General features: G+C 41.9%; 1 protein-coding gene across 1 annotated transcript in view; it reads left to right on the top strand.

The window, feature by feature from the left end:
• Positions 1–7,425: 7,425 nt before the first annotated feature.
• Positions 7,426–16,821, top strand: part of LOC111228395 (nuclear receptor ROR-alpha) — a 41,127-nt gene continuing 31,731 nt past the window's right edge. The window contains exon 1 of the mRNA XM_022754241.1: positions 7,426–7,478. Coding sequence (XP_022609962.1) covers positions 7,448–7,478 — 31 coding nt within the window. The 5' untranslated portion in view covers positions 7,426–7,447. The remainder of the gene's footprint in view (positions 7,479–16,821) is intronic.

Raw genomic sequence — 16,821 nt, 5'->3', positions numbered from 1 at the left:
GGAGGGGGGGCAGGGGCATGTATACGTACCTGCATGTGAGTCAGGTGACACAATGCTATTTAATGTGTTAGCTGCCACAGAGGGTCCCTCCTGCATAGTTAGCTCCTTGCTAAATTGGTGTCCTCTCTGATTAAGTGGCACAGTGCTTAATAATGCTGTGGCTGACTGTAGGTTGGTTCACTTTAAAGATCAAGTTCATTTCTCACCGTGGTCATTAAAGTGCAGGTCTGCGTAATTCAAATCACTTATTTATTTATTTATTTATTTATTTTACCTGTAACAACAGTGTCAGCTCCTACTTTCATGTAGTCTCCTTTTTTATATATCTAATAAATGTAAAGGTTCTGTCAGTGGTATGTTTTCTTTGTACAAATCATGTAATACTATTCCAGTTCTATTACACAGATATTACAATGAAGTTCCTCTTAATTCAGATTACTTTCAGCGTGGTGCCATTATGCTTTTACCATTACATCAGAGTGAGCTGTTCTACAGTGAGAGTGTTGAATGTACAAGAGAGAGAAATATGCTGTTCTCCAGTATTGTGCTGGATTACAGAATCAAGGTCGACTCACAAGACACAGAGCAGCATTATCCCTTAATCCTGTGTTTTGGTTTCAAATAGCCTTTTTACACCTAATCTTCACAAGTAAAATGACAAACATGAATACTGAGGTAGGTATTTAAATGTGCATTACCTGCAATGTTAAGGTCAAAGGCTTATGACTAACTTACAGTGGCTCTGTATTTTGTGAAAGAACAGAAGATCATGTGTTTGCCACTTATTTTGTTGCAGCTGTATTACAGAGGACTAAGGAGTCTTGTGATGAAATTCCCTCGGGCACTTTCAGATGGATAAGTCTGGGAACTTTTTTCCAAACTATGAGTCATTTCTTGTTTGTTTTTCTATTTTATTTTTTGTATTTAGACTGTATCTTCATCCAAGATGTTACAATCCCCCTCTCACTTTAACCTCTCACCAAGTGTTATTTGGCCTGCTGTACTTGGGCACTAGGAGGACAGGCTTCACTGAGTCAACACATATAGTGAGTACACCAGTTACAGAACCGAGGCAGTGTCTCCCCTTGACCAGGCTGGTCTTAGTGTGTCCGTCAGGCTCAGTTGTGGCAGAGCTGGAGGAAACTTAAAGGTGCTGTGAAAGACTAAAAGTGGGCCAGCCGCTGCTGCCTCCTGTTGACCTACCTTGTTCAGAGGGTCCAGGTACAGACTGATGACAGGACTCCTCCTCAGCGGACCACATTACTAATGTGTGAGGGTGCAAGAGGAGCACACCCAGTGATGAATCACTCCCCTGCACCCGTGGCATCCTCATAAGTCAAGAGTAAAAGTGTTGAGAGTGCGCTCAGTAAAAGAGCTCCTTCGCACTGTCCACCGTAGAGAAACTCCATCCAGGCGCGATGGAAGACAGGAAGGGGGAAGGCTAAGTGGTGCACGTCCGGCATAGCCTGAAGATCTCCCTCAATCTTGAGGAAAACATTAGTCCCTCTGGTGGGTCACTTGTTTTTATAAAGCTTGTAGAACTTAGGAAAATTTCCTTTCATGCTTGAACAGGGCTGCTTTTTAATAAATGAGAGTAATCTACATTGCGTTGATCTGGACCGCCTCACTGGACCAACTGCATTACCTGAAGTCACAGGGAGAACATTAAATATATGTTAGTTTAAGCTAAAACAGTTTTCTTCTGAGGGTTTCTGCGCTGAGCAGTCACAGGAAAGGGCACAGCCTCATTACTCACTTTGGTGTTTCAGGAGAGAGAATAATGGTCAAATTGTTCAGCCTAAAAGCGGAGAAAATATGGAGTAATTTAGAAGTTTTAAAATAGATTTATTTTTTTTTTTAAATAGGAAAAACTTTATTGATGCAAATCTTGTACATCCCAGTTTCTGTTTGTGTTTTCTTCTTTTCTTCTAGCCTTAAGCCAGAAGGTTAACTATTTTAGTTTACACACCCACCTTCCCCCCAGAGCTGATGTTGGGCTATATTGGTGATGTTGGGGGAGTGTGTAAGTTTGACGCTAGGTAATACATCACACACTCCGGGGGGTCTCCCTGGTATGCTCCTCAATAATGAAGTTCATTCGTTAACTTCTCCCTCAAAGGCCAAGTTCCCCTGCTGCCCTTTTCAACAGCCGTTGCAACTCTTACCAGAGTCACACTACCAACAGAAAAAAAAGAAAAGAAAAAAAAACACATCATCATGCTTTTCCCCTTGACAGGCTCAGTGGTTGCCTTTGCACGGCATGAAGAATAAGCAGGTCCATTACCAATCCCTCATGCCTGGTTATAGCCATAATTATCACGGGGAAAATGACCTGCTCTGTTTGGTTTGCCGTAGAGGGGCTGCGCCTTCCTAATCACCTCCTCCTTCCCTCCTGTCGCCCTCATGCCATGGAGATGGAGCTGGTTTTGGGGGAGTCTTGCCAGTTCATTAGAATTCACAGGGTTCCACCTCCCTGCCTAGCCAGGCTAAGCCTCTCACACAGGCTGCCATGCCTGCGATAATCTCCCCTCCTCGTTCACTTTCGCTCCTTCTCTCTCTATCCTCCTATCCCTTTCCTTTCTGTCCCCAAGGGCAGCCTCACACAAAAGAGATGCAGTGCAATTCATTGTTAAATCTGATTTCTATTGATCTATTGAAAATTTGTTCCGTGAGTTATGTGATAGCACTCCAGCAGTGTCGAAGATCTCTCTTTACCGCTGCCTTTTCATCTGGTAAACTGAATAAATAACCTTTGTTGAATAACTTTCTGTATTTTTTTTTTTCCAAGATTGTGTCCATCACTAGTCCATCCACTTCCAGTGTGCAGATTGTAAACACTTTTGTTGCTGCTCAAGTGCCCAAAGACAGAAGGAAACAGCCTGGCTTTTCATTAGCAGACAACTAGCAGCAACAACTAAACAGCCACTAAACAGAACAGCGACTAAAAAGCACGAAGTTTTTCATTGAAGTCGTTTAGTGCTTAGCATATTGTTCACAGCCTCTTGTCACCACCTCACACGTACCTGCAAGGGGTCGTTTAATGTGATGCCGGCACGCAAGTCCGCCTTAAATGATGTGAGGCTTGGTCAGTCCGCGGAGGACAAATTGGCTTTGCTGCCATGTTGACACAGTACTTTGAAAACATTTGATTCAATCGATTTGGAAATACAAGACGCTCAGGAAAAAGATTTAAATTTATCTCTATAAATAACAATGGCTGTAAAACAAAAGGCTATAGCCTTGTCAACCATTCACCATAAGCACTGTGTTGTTGATTCGGATTACATGACAGCTGACAGGTGTACACTTCACCTGTGTAGGAATGATATGCTTTCATATCTCTTCCTTTTGACCCTGCTGTTCTATAAATATTGTGTTTGTGTGTATGTGCATTGAGTGACAGATCGAAAGAGAGAGAATAGTGCTGAGCTGGCCATGGGGCTGCTGTGTATATAAAGGATGAAGGGCAGTGTATATAGTCACTAACATAGAGTCATCTAATCAGAGTACAATTGTAAAGATAGTAAAAAGAGACTCGCGTACAGCTGCTACCTCACTAGCCTAGACATACTGTGCTGCTCCATGGAAAATCCATTAGCCGTAATGACTTAACAGCATTTCCTGTAGCTACACATTATACCATAATACCATATTATACCACAGCACAGCATCGGCATGTAGTATGTTTTTGAACCCTCACTGCTCTTATTTAAACTTGTCTTTAAATGCAACCCTCTGCAGTCCTCTGGACATAACCCAATAGTGTCCTCTATTTTCACTGAAATAGATATTCTCTTTGTTGTCTGTGTGATTTATTGAAGTCTTTCCACAAGTGGAAGCCCCCAGGAAATTGCCTGGAATGGCCCTAAATTGGTTTATGATTGTGTGGTGTGGGCCGGTGCTGTTATGGTTCTAATATTATGCCCTCCACTCCTTGGCATCTATATTAAATTGATCTGTATTGTTTTCATGGAGTGCCTGTTGGAGCTTGTTAATTCTACCGCTGCTTTGGGCTGGTGGTGCACTTCCAAACACCCAGGTGGCTCCGTGGTAGAAAATAAGCCTCAGCTCTCTAAAATACAGTACCTCACAATGAGATTGGGACACAAATTGAGGAAGTCCATAACTGTTTATCCTGTGGGGTCAAAGGCTGCCGAGTGCAACAGCCTGCACACTACGCGTCTTTGGTCTCAGAGGCCAGCCCAGAGTTGTAAGAGTTAATGTGGATCAGCTGCATGGTGAGTCTGTGTGTGGAATGGCTACTGACAGACTGCTAATGAGGCCATTATCAGCTCTGGTCCTCTCCTCTCCTCCAGGGGCACCAGTGGATGCTCTGCATCTCATCTCAATTGAATTCCATTCCACAGGGCTTGTTTACAGTAAATACATTTGCTTGAATTAATCCAAGAGGAGCGTGAGACACACGGCTGCGCCGGTCTTAATGCAGAAATTTAGTGTGTTGTGCCTGGTTCAGCTCAGTGTCTCTACCAGTAGTGTGTTGATAAAAACTCACTTCACTATCTATAAAGAATTGACTAAAAATGATTGTACTGATGGCTTCACATCACCACATTAATACCCACAAACATTTGACCATCAGTGCCTCTGTGGCTTAATCAATGCTCTAATGGATAAGTGTCGGCATCATATTGGCATACTGTCACTGGTAATGTGGAGCAGTCAAGGGAGAGTGTGGTGAAGAGCAAATGAAGCAGCTTTGCAGGAAACATCTGTCCTTAGGGGGGCCCGTGCTTTTAAGCACATTTATATACAGTTGGAAGCACTATATTTGTTGTAGAGCTGAAAGGACAGAACAACATCCAGATTAGTTTATTTAGAATTGTTAGTTTTACTATATGTCTTTCTTGAGGCATTGGCTCACCCAAATTACAAAGAAAATTATATATTTACACTCACCTATGTTGGCACATAGTTGCGAATAGTTTTGGTTTTATTTGCCCATGGTTGCGAGATATCCATCTTCTGTCACTACCATATAGTGCAGGTGAATGGAATTTGGCGTGCGTGCGTGCGTGCGTGTGTTAGCATGTAAATGTACAGAAAACAATTAATTGGACAATGAGACCCTTTGTGATCTAAAACCTTACAGTTCACTGAAAAGCTTGGCAGAAAGCTTCTTTATTCATGTCCAAAAATGACAAATCCAGCTGATTTGTTCTCTGTGTGTCAACATCTTGATTTTAATGCGACATTTTACAAATTTTTCTTTTTTTTTTTCTTTTTATTTTAAATGTATTTTTAGAAGGAGCCACAGAGTGATATTCTAATCCTCCTAACCTGTAGGGAACTTTCTCGGAACTTCACCTATTCACCACATACATAGCTTGTAAGTAGACAAAACATGCGCTCCTTCCAACTCTCTCCTGATGATCGTTATATGGATGTTATCCTCCTCTCAGATGTTCTTGGATAACCAGCCAAGAGACTCAACCCCTGCTATCATGTTTTGTGTTTTTTTCCCCCCTTACACCATAGCTCAGTGTTATGCCACACTGTGTTGAGCCACAGCTGGTTCTAGAAAGACTGATACAGCAGCCAGTTTCTTAGAGACAACCACAGATAGTGGCAGTTAAACATGTTCCTGCGCAGGCCTTGGCCCTGACTCATCTGGTGAACTTTGAAGATCTTGTGGGGAGACGCCAACATTGAAACGAGACGATTGTACTGTCTCTGACATCACATTGTTTTGAATAGTTTGCCAGGGCCCGTCTATGGCTAGTTTGTATCCAAGGCACGCTCCATTTGATGCTATCAGTCTCTGAATGATATTTTGTTCATTAGACGGTGTGCAATAAGAGACCAGTGTTGACACAACGTGAGTTAATGTGTTTAGTTACTCTAATGGATCATAGAGGTCCTAATGAAACATTGTCATGGGAAGATTTATGTAGCAAGCTGCTGAGTCCTCATTTCCATTTTATATATGGTTAGAAGTACCTTTATTCAATGAACAGAGCAACGATCAAAGACCTCAAATGAATACAGATATTTAGAGTGTAAAATAGGAATAAATAAATAATCAAAGTGTCTCTTAATAAGAAATTGCCCTGTGGAAGCGTAATCATTCTGCTGCTGCAGTAGTATTATTAAGATCAAACAACTATGGAGAATGGGAAATGAGCCTCCAAATTTTTCAAATTTGAAATATTGGTGGTGTAAAAAAAAAATGTAATATTTTTTGTTTCAAATATTGCAGCGTCTGAAACCGAAGCTGTGCGATGTTTGTCTTAAGACGGGATGATATGAGCACCAGCTTATTCATGGAAATGCCAAATGCAACGTGGTTATTGGCCAAGGCTGGATTGCACTAAAACCAGAATATTGTATCAGAGAGAGGCAGCTGGTTAGGAGTCAGAACAGATTATCATATGAGAGAGGATGAGCGAGGAGAGGGGGAGGAGAGAGAGACAGCGAGAGAGAGAGAGGGAGAGAGAGAGAGAGAGAGGTAGGGACTGGAATGGAAAGCAGGGGGCGAAAGTGAGGGGCATGGGAGGGAGAGAGGGAGAAATGATAGCAAGAAACTCATCGCCCGGTCGCTGTGGGGTGGAGGGGATCATCCAAACCCTTCCGTCACTATCTCCCCTTCTTCACCTGTCAAAAAGAGTGTGTGAGAGCCGTCGGAGTGTGTGTGAGAGAGAGAGAGGGGAATGCGGGTCCTCTGAGAGGTCACGGGAAGAAGCTGAGACTCCACTCATCTTCTCTCCGTGTAGGGCCCACCGCTGCTCGCAGACATCTGGCCTCACACTGATCACTCATATCTACAGACAGGGAGGAGGAGAAGAGCAGAGCGCTTCGATCTTTGAGCCACAGAAAAATTACACTTCCCCTCTTATCCATCCTCTCCACGCTCCTCTTTTTTTTTTTCTTTTTTTTTTTGCTTCCTCCTTCTTTTGTTTCTTCAGCTCTTTTTCTCCTTCACCCCTCTCTCATCCATGTCTAGCTCTTTTATCCCCTCTGTGACTTTTTTTTTTCTTATCCTTGACATTGCACCATTTTTAAAGGCAAAAAAAAAACAAAACAAAAATGAACAAGGGAGTAGAAGGGGGCAGAACAAGAGGTTGAAAAACTGGTGTATGCTAGAACTGGTTCTGACTTTATCCTTCCACTAAAAAGATAAGCCACAGACGATAGTGAGAGTGTTGCTGTGTCTAGCAAGCCGGTATACAAGCCTCTGACTGCAATCAGTGGGAAGAGGGCCAGCTTCCCTGCCTGAGCTCTCAGCGCCCCTACTGGCTGCATGCTGTGCCAATCAAAGGCTAGTGGGTGGGGAGCAGTCAGACATGAACACTGATGTCACAGTCACATGGATTCTGGTGTGGTCATGCTCGGAGGCTGAGAGACAGAGCTGTGCTGGCCAGCTGCTGCTGAGACAGCAGTGGAGGGCTTTGCGCTGGTGATAGTTCTTCTCTTATGGACTCGAAGCTTAATGATGTATTTTGTGATTTCAGCTATGAAAGGTAAGAGCAAAATGCATGCTGATCCTGCACCCAGAGTAACAAGTAGGGAAGTATGGCTCCGCTATTCATAGCCTGCCAACTCTTTGCATTTCATTTGCAAGGCATGAGTGTGACAGAGAGAGAGAGAGAGCGAGCGAGAGAGAGAGAGGGGAGAGGGAGACGGGCAGGGAGGGAGTGAGAACTAGAGTAATACAGTGCTCCTGAATGCGTGCAAGTGAATTAAGCTTTGCTAATATCTCTTTTCATGCATGGACAAAATCTCTTCTTTTAATTCAGAAAAAGAAACTGAGCTAGAAATCTTCAACTTATAATATCTGTAAAGGTATTTTGCTTTGATTTTACTCTCCTCAGTGTGTGTTTTCTAACTGCTGCTGTTGTGTGGGGTGCTGTGGAAACCACAGCCGGTATAATCTTTGCACGGGTACGTCTCTGACAAGAACAGCTCCTGAGCTACAGAGCAGAAGTTTTTTTGGCATAGATGTGTGATAGCATGCAGGGGTGGTGGGGGGGCAGAAGGTCTTAAAAGGAAAGGGGGGGGGGGTTCCTGTCGCTATTCCTTTTTGCCCCATTCTTAATCCTGTTGTTCCAGTCCAGAGGACGTGTCTGTTCCGCGGGAAGATGTGCGTGGCAGTGTTGAACGTGGGTCGCAGACGGGCGACAAGGCACTGGCGCGACTGGCAGACTGTGATTCTTTGAGTTGATACTGGTGCATGTGTGTTTATATCTGTGTGTGAGTGTGTTGTGTTCCACTGACCTATTTTTTGGGTAGTTGGGTTTACATGTGTGGCCATGAGAGCAGGACTGGGTCCTCCCAGTCGCTGTGATGTTGATCTAGTATGCTTAATCCCAGCTCTTCCACCCCCCTCCATCATACAGGAATACATGCGCACACACACATTCACGCAGACAGATACTGAAAGTGCAGTCAGATATACAGTACAGTACACACTTCTCTCATGCATGCTTGCACACAAACACACACACGCACATAATCATGTTTTTCACACATATGAATACACTCATTCTTCCATGCGGAGAAATGTGAACAACCATATCCAAACATATGTGCTCACATGCACCCATGATGATACAGTCAAATACAATAACCAAGATGAGGCACACTGTCATTCTGTGTTAAATGAGAGGTGTCAGTAATGATAATTTGATTTGATACATGCTGCTTTTCTCTCCTCCCACCTGTCAAAAAATACATTTACATTTGTGAGTTTTAATTTATTAATTGTCAAGACAAAAAAAAAAAAAAAAAAAACAGCCAATAGAGCATTTTTCTAAATGTCTCTGTATACATATTATTCTAAGCAAATATAATTCATGTATGGAAAAAATAATGCTATAACCAAATTTATATATTATTAACATTGTTAGTAATATTTATACTTACCCTTACAATGTAATCTAATGTCTATTCATTATTTTACACATTAGTTTACCATTCAGTTGCTGTTAAGTATCTTGCTGTTTATGTGAGACTGGTAACTATGATCAGAGCGTTAATTTTTTTTTTTTTTTTTTTTTTTTTTTGGTCACAGTATGTGAGAATTCATTTACGAAGTGAGGCTCACAGTCATTTGTGATGTCTGACTTGTGTGAAGGAGAGAGAGTGCATTTCTGTTTCGCATTTTCAGTGAGACACATATGAAAAATGGCCTTTGACCCATTGTCCTTTATATGCAATTTAAAGTGAAGGGCTTAATGAAATCACATATATTTGGGCAGAATTGAGTGTCCTGTGCTATGTGGCTTTTCTGTGACCTTTTTAAAGTGTGGCGTATACACGACATTTTAATGTGAATATTTCTTTTTCCTCTCGACGTGGTGTCATAGCAGACTTTTTTTTGTGAAGTCAGTTTTTGAACTGATATATCAATTTAATTCATCAGAATTAACTTAGGTAACCTGTACAGTAGCCAGTTTTCATCTCTCCTTTTAGTTCTGTCTTTTCCATTATTGGTGCTTTCAGTTTGACAGGAGCTGCTGGTGTCATCATAGGATGCTGCGACAGTGTCAGAAATTAAATTAAAATGTGAACAAGCTGTATAATTGGAAACTAATTTAAACAGCAGTAGTAATTTATTCCTGAAAATGGTCAGTGAAATGGATGAACAGCACAATGACTTGCTGCCTTGGCATGCACTTCTTCATTATGTTAATATTTTCTTGCGATCACAATGCATGTGCCTTTTTTTTTTTTTTCTTTGGTGATGAGTTTTCCCCACTGTTTTTCATACTGTACACTACAAACTAATGCTAATATATTATACCAAACATCTCTGTGTGTCTCTGTGGCTTTGTCTCTATCCTGCAAACCCCCCCCCACCCCCCTCCACCCCCCGCCAACACTACCACCTCTCCCTCTCTTTTCAGCCTCTCTATCACACCACTGCCTCTCAAGTACCTAATTACCTGTAATGGAAACATCCCTCTCATTACCCCATGCAAATTAGCCAGCCTACTCAGCACAATTAAGATGAAAATTCCAATTACATAATTAAAGAAAGTTGTTTGATGTGTGGATCGACAGAAAAAGTAAAAAAAAAAAGAAAAAAAAGTGCGTCTCATTCACAGTACATATAATTAACCATTCATAAAGGGCATTGTTGTGGAAAGGTATACATAGCAGCAGTGTTTTAAAATAGTTGAAAGCGAGGCCCAGTAAGCCACTACAGTGTATGCAGACTGCACATAAATATGTGATTTAACACGAGTGTGTACTAGACTGTAAAAAATGTTCTGGGGCCGTAGAGAAGGTAAAGCCAAATATCTTGTAATAGGCGCTTTAAGGCTATGTTAACAAGGCTGTAAATATTTGCTGTAGATTTGGTAGTCTTTGTCTCTTTCTATCAGTGGCCGATTGAAGTGCTCACTACTCAGTGCTGCAGGCTCTCACACATTAAAGCAGAGGTTAACAAGATTGGCTATTATCCAGTTAGGGACTGAGGACATGAAGAGCCAAAGGAAAAATCGCCACAGATTAAGGTGAAGGCAAATATAGCACAAGTCACCTGCAAGGATTTAAAATAAAAGACCCAATTACAAAGAATGAATATTTTAAGAAGAGCTGTTCTCACAGCTTCTGATGTAAAAAAAAAACAAAAAAAAAAACAAAAAACAAACATTTATTTTAGTCTGTGATTAAAATAATCCTTGTTTGAATGTGAACATAATTCCAATAACAATGGTAATAGATTCAAATAAAATTTTCTACAATCTCCCAAATTATATATCTCATAGAATCTGCATTTATGAAAAATGTTTTGATTTAAATTCACCTCCTCTAAGGGAAAATTTACATGTTACAGTAAAATTGAAAAGATGATATCTGAGCAGAGGAAAGACAAAACAAACAAGAGTCTCTCAGACAGACGGAGGGTGTGTGCCTCAGCCCTCTCTCTTGCCTCTTAGCTGGCTGAGGAAGTGGAATGGCGTCCCCACAGGTTATTAAAGTGTGTGAGGTGTGCCAGTCTGTGCTGTGCACACTGAGACGAACATCCTGGCTGCCTGGCTGTGTGTGGAGGGACTGGTTAATGAGATATTGACTGCCCATTGAGAGCATGGATTTTTGATTTGGCTCCATAGAAGTTGGGAGGAGAGGGAGGTGCACTCAGGAGAGGAGAGGAGAGGAGAGCATTATTTTCTGAATTTGATGTTGTTTCTTTTGTTTTTAATTAAATTGCTAGTGTTGTTTATTATGTTATGATTTGTGTTACTGATAATTCTAGTAAAATCATAAATCGCATAAAAGGTGATCATAATCAATCACCAATGAATGACTAATGATTATAAAATAAATTAAAATTAAAGTACCATCAAAATAAATTGATTCAAAATAAAATTCTCAATCTGTATAGTGCATGTAAAAAAAGTATCATTTTATAGTACTTAAGTACTTAATTACTGTCCGTACTTCAATAGATATTGATGGCAAGTAAATAGCTTTTCATCTTGTAAGTACTCATTGTGGAACTGATTTGCCCAAACATAGAGGAGACTATAACAGTCCTTGCAGCATCCAAATAGACAAAAATACAGTCTTTTTGTTGCCATATCTGAGTATAGTTTTTATATTGCACACACATTAATCTGCGACTCAGTCCGAGCGATTGCCAGAGTGCCAGAAAGCTCTGTCAGTCATCCTGTCTTGTCAGTCACACCGTGTGGTTTTGACAGATTAGTCCAATCACGAGCGAGGTTAAATGACTGCCTTGTCCTATGGCCAATCAAACAGCGTGATACAACAAACAGCAGAGGCACAAGATAGCCATCAGTCTACATGAGATCATTTTGTTCCTTCTGAAACATTCACACCCGAGTTCAGTCGGGGTTCTCAGTATTGGCTCTCCAGTCAGGTAAAACACCTCACTGGGCTTAGTCAAATGCCTCTAACTTAAGGGTAATTTCCTACTTTACTTTCACTCAGTATTTCTGGAGTCACTTATAGATCCTTTGAAGTGTCTCCCTGTCATGCAGCATTTAGCTGCTGATAGAATACTTCCTCTGTCAGCACTCCTTAGATAATCAGGTACCACAGTCCATGGAGTTAAAGAACATTTTCACTTTCATTTTTTTTCTCTTTCTTCCTGTAGCTTCCGCTGTAGAATATGCACAGACAGTAGAGATGGGACATTTTTGCTTGTTCCTTTCTCTTATTTGTTATTAGTTTGAAATACTGACATGCATGCTCTTAGCTTAAATTAGCTTTAAGAAAGTCTATATAAAAATAAATTACAGAGATGACTAATAAGAATAAATAACATTTTTGTTGTCTTCAGGTGCCCTGCTTTGCCCTTAAATGCTGAGCCACTTGGGGCTCAGAAGTTAACAATGTTTTAAAGAGAGTGAAGGGTGAAGTTTTTTCCTCCTGTACTTTCATTCTGAGCGTGTTTCGTACCATTGGCTTTTTTCCTCTATGGGCCTCTGGAGGGCTGTCCATTGGCTTTTTGAAGTTGCATCAAAGAGGAAATGGGGGAGAAAAAGCGTTATTGATTTTGCGTTTTGTCTGACTCAAACACTGAGGACAGAAAAACACATAAGGAGTAAGGTGTTGGCAGTGGGGCAGCTCTGTCTCTTGTGTGTGAGCCAGAGGGAGACGGGGGAGAGACCAAAAGAGGTAGAAGGTGAGGAGTTACACCAGACAACACTAATGCATCTCTCCCCGGAGTTGTATGCTCAGTCCTCTCGCTTCCATCATTTCTCCTCTCCTTTCTGTTCTTAATGGCAGAGTAAATAAAGCCCATCACAGAACGGCTGGAGACAAACCTCCGTCTCTCCCCGCCATGTCGGATAGCTTTTCCTCCTCCTCCATCAGGCCGGTGACTCCCGAGCTCTGACAGCACTCTCCAGTTGACCTGCTTTTCCATGAAACACCAAGCTGCTCTCTTCTCAGTTGTAATCAGATCTCTCTGCTAGGCAGCAGGCAAGAAGAAGAGTATTGTTTGTGTGGTTTATCACCTTTACCCTCCTCCTGTGTCAGTCCAGCCGAGGTGAGATGAGAGAGGAGTACTTTTCAGGTGTTAACGTGACCTAGAGTGACTAAAAAGGAGCTCCCGGTGACAGCCGCTGATAAGAGCTGTCACCGGTATGGCTTACTCAGCAATTATGCCATGTAAACACTGTATGGCGTAGACGCGTTGCATGAATCTTCGTTGATTTCCTAGGTTGCACCTATGGATGTCTGTGGAATTTGTAGTAAGACAAAAGACTGTAAACAGCGGTGGCATTGCCAGAATTGCAGCACAAGTATGCTGTAGAGTCAGGGAATGAGGAAGGGTCAGAGGTCACAGCATACTAAGTCACACTCCCCTCCGCTCCATGGAGAGCGACTGCGGCATCTAGGGACCGTGGCGGGGAACAAAGGATGAAAAATGAGAGGTGCATGGAATTTTGATGAGATGAGGGAACAGGCAGCGTTATAACAAAGGTCGTCACAACATGCGCTCTGCCGCTTGATTACAAAAGGGAGAGAAGTGTGTGAGGCGTTTGATTACATGTCCCAGCAGAGGCCATTAGGGGTTCTACTTGTAGGATGGCATCATTTACACTCATCTGATCTGGCGTCTGACACTGATGAACAAACAGTGTGAATCCTCCTGAGCACTAGGGGGGGCTCTTCAAGAAAGACAAATGATAGGACTATCTGCTTTCCAGAGTTTTGAACTTGTTACCGTCAACCTAACTTCACCGTTAACGTTACATTTCGCCTCCGTATGGCGGAATGTAACAAAGCATGTCAGAATCTCCCAGAGGAACCTGTGCGGGCTGGAGTGAGAACTAACTCTCAAGGTTGGCAGCATTAAGCGCTCATCACCCCGACTAAGATGCATGAAAGGAATTTTATCATCATAAATAACAAAGAAAAACAGCCTTGCCAGAACAGTCTGCTTAAGATTGATTTTTATGCACATGCATTCATTTGAAATAAAAGAAATGCTGCTTCAGAGCTAATTACAAAGATGAAAGGAGGGAGAATGTGCAAGGCAGTGAACTTTGTTTAAAGGCGCAGCACATGGCTTTTTTTCAGGGACATGCTGCTTTAATGAAACCCCAACCCCATTTATGAATGCATACAGTATGTATTCTAATTGAAACTGCATTTGCACAGTTGATATACAAGAGAAAAAAAGATGCGCCCTCGCACGTGTCGTTCTCAATATCCTAATTCAGCGAGTCAGGCATCAGAGCCATCTAAACAATGGGTGTCCCAGACAATGAGTGTGTGGATGTTTACCAGCTGGAGCAAAGGGGTTAACCGGCTGTGGAGAGATCCTTGACCTATCTGAGATGAGCTCCCTGCCCCCTCTAGCAATGTGGAATATATGATTGCTGATTATGAGTTTATTCCCCATCGTGCTGAGCCTTTTGCATGTCAGGATCCATCCCTCCCCAGCTGAACTGATTAAGGAGCTGGAGATGATGCTACAGCTCTCAGCGATTGCTGAAAGACTCTCAGAGAGCCTGGTAATCTGGAGTGCAGCTGGCAATCACCCACCACTGACTCTTTTGGAGGCTTTTCGGGTTGTTTTGTTGTTTTCAAGTGCGTTTTTTTTGGCATATTGTTGTCTTTGTTCCCCTGGGCTTCTTGTTTCTGGATGAGAGCTCTCCTAGTGCTGAGCACAGGTCCTTGTCAACCTGGCTGCTCAGCTCAGACTAGTCCAGCCTCAACAACAGCAGCATCAGCAAAGACCCTCACTCAAAGTCTCAGGATATGCTTATGATCAACCTCTTACAGGAGCTTAATTTGGGAAAAAAAAAAAAAAAAAAGTACCCTCCTCCCTGATGTAGACATAGCTCCTACAATCCAATACATGGGACAAAGGCATCATATAAATTGAAGTAAATAGCGCCTCAAAAGATGTATCTCCATGTAAAATTTTAAGAGTTTATGTGCCGTTCAATGGGTTTCTGTCACAGGGAAACAAATGGGAGTTTTTGAGCAAAAAGACTGGGACCACTGCTTTATTTGCTCGCAGGAATCTGTCACTTAGTTACAAATCAGCAGCTGTCGTCACTAAGTTTTGTTTTTGTCAATAGTTGCAGGGGAGAGGAAGGCAGTCGTGTTCCTACTGCGCTGAAGGCTGTTTTAATGCCTTTAATGTGTGATTTGGGGCAACAGAGGAGGAATCTGCCCAAACAGAGCATTCTCGGTTACTATCAAAGCTGTACAGCCCACTCCTAATGACGTCCCACTGTCAGACGCATCACCCACAGTTTTACTGCTTATTGCTTAAATGCGTATGTGTGTCGTTACCCAGTGGAAGCGCAAATAGTATACTGCTGTTCAATTAAGACAGAAATATTACCAACAGTACTGTCTAATTGTACACAGGCTCAATAAACTGTCATTTTCTCTTGTGTATATGTATTTGAAGGCTAATTTAGAGCTTATGTTACCGTGCAGTCAACGGTGAAGCTGATGGAGAGATGTGACACCATCGGTCCCAGTAAACAAATGGCAATTGTCTGAGCTCTGCTTCCTTGTGTAAATGAAATGCTTTAAGGTGTTATACTGCTGCGATGAAACGCACCAAACATGTCCCATGTCTAACCACAGTGTCTGAGAAGTGATGGGTGGGAAGCTCCTCCCACACTCTGTTTGTAGCTGCGTGTGCGTGTGTGTGTTTGTGTGCATGTGTGTGTGTGCGTGTGTGTGTGTGTGTGCATGTGTGTGTGTGTGTGTGTGTGTGTGTGTGTGTGTGTGTGCGCGCTCTTATAGGGTGTGTTATTTGTTTTTGTGTAGCAGGAATTCTTTGTTATTTGTGTATAAAATTAACTGATTTCATTTTAACACATTTATGCAAATATTTGTAATTGCATCTTACGGTGCATATATGTAAGTATCATTCATTTCTGTAGAGAACAAATGGATCAAATCTAAACCTAAGGGATCTCGTGCTTAGATTTTATTTTCAGTCGCATTTCTTTGTTACGTAAATAAACAAGCAAACTCCAACTCTTCATACTTCTTCTCATCGTGTATCAGCCTCATTGTTGTGGATCACATTTGCTGTCACTGTGGATGAACTAAAGGTAAGGGGAAATGAGGCGGGATGGGAGATAGGTGAAGCAAATTTCCCTAAAAATGAGGATGATCAGAGTAAAACTACTGTATGTTTGACATACCTTGCCCACTTGAGCGGGTGAGGAAGTTGTTTTTTGATCTTTTGACACATGATTACGTTGGGCCTTTCTGCTTTGATCTCAGCATGGATTTTTTTTTCCTTTCTCTTGATGTGGGATTATTATAATTTATACATAAGGGATTTTGTTTTTTCTTGGGCCTCAGCAAACTTGAGTAAACATCGTATACATAGTAGATTAACATTGTATTCATTTACACATTCTCATTAGCGAGTCCTAAGGTAATTAATCAGAGGCCATGGTATATGAGAAGATAGACACTGTTCAAATAATTTATTCCTTTCTACTTTTACCGAGTGTGAGAAAAAGTGTCTGATCAATTCCTCCCTTAGATGTAGCTCTTTGAAGACATGCAGTGTCTTATGAGAGCACCACCACCGTATTTATTCTCTAGAAACTGAAGGCTGCCGACCTCGCTTATACTGTACAAAAAATTGCAGGGGATTGTTGCCTGAATCATCCTAATAGCCAACAATTCCCTCTCAATATATGAACTGTATAACCCCAATTAAACCCGTACAGGTGTAAAACATTCACTTTTGCTGTCTTGTGTTGCAGCACAGCAGCTTCAGTTAGGTCCACAGTTTGCAGTGTACTGTTGGCCGGGGTAATACTAAAAATACAGAGGGCCTTATACTAAGATGAGCCTACCTTGCTCACTTCTGTGCCCTAGAGATGAGCAGAACAT

This window comes from Seriola dumerili, unplaced genomic scaffold (assembly GCF_002260705.1).
Source record: "Seriola dumerili isolate Sdu_G_001 unplaced genomic scaffold, Sdu_1.0 BDQW01000219.1, whole genome shotgun sequence".
NCBI lineage: Eukaryota > Metazoa > Chordata > Actinopteri > Carangiformes > Carangidae > Seriola > Seriola dumerili.
This window is presented reverse-complemented; position numbering and strand designations above follow the sequence as displayed.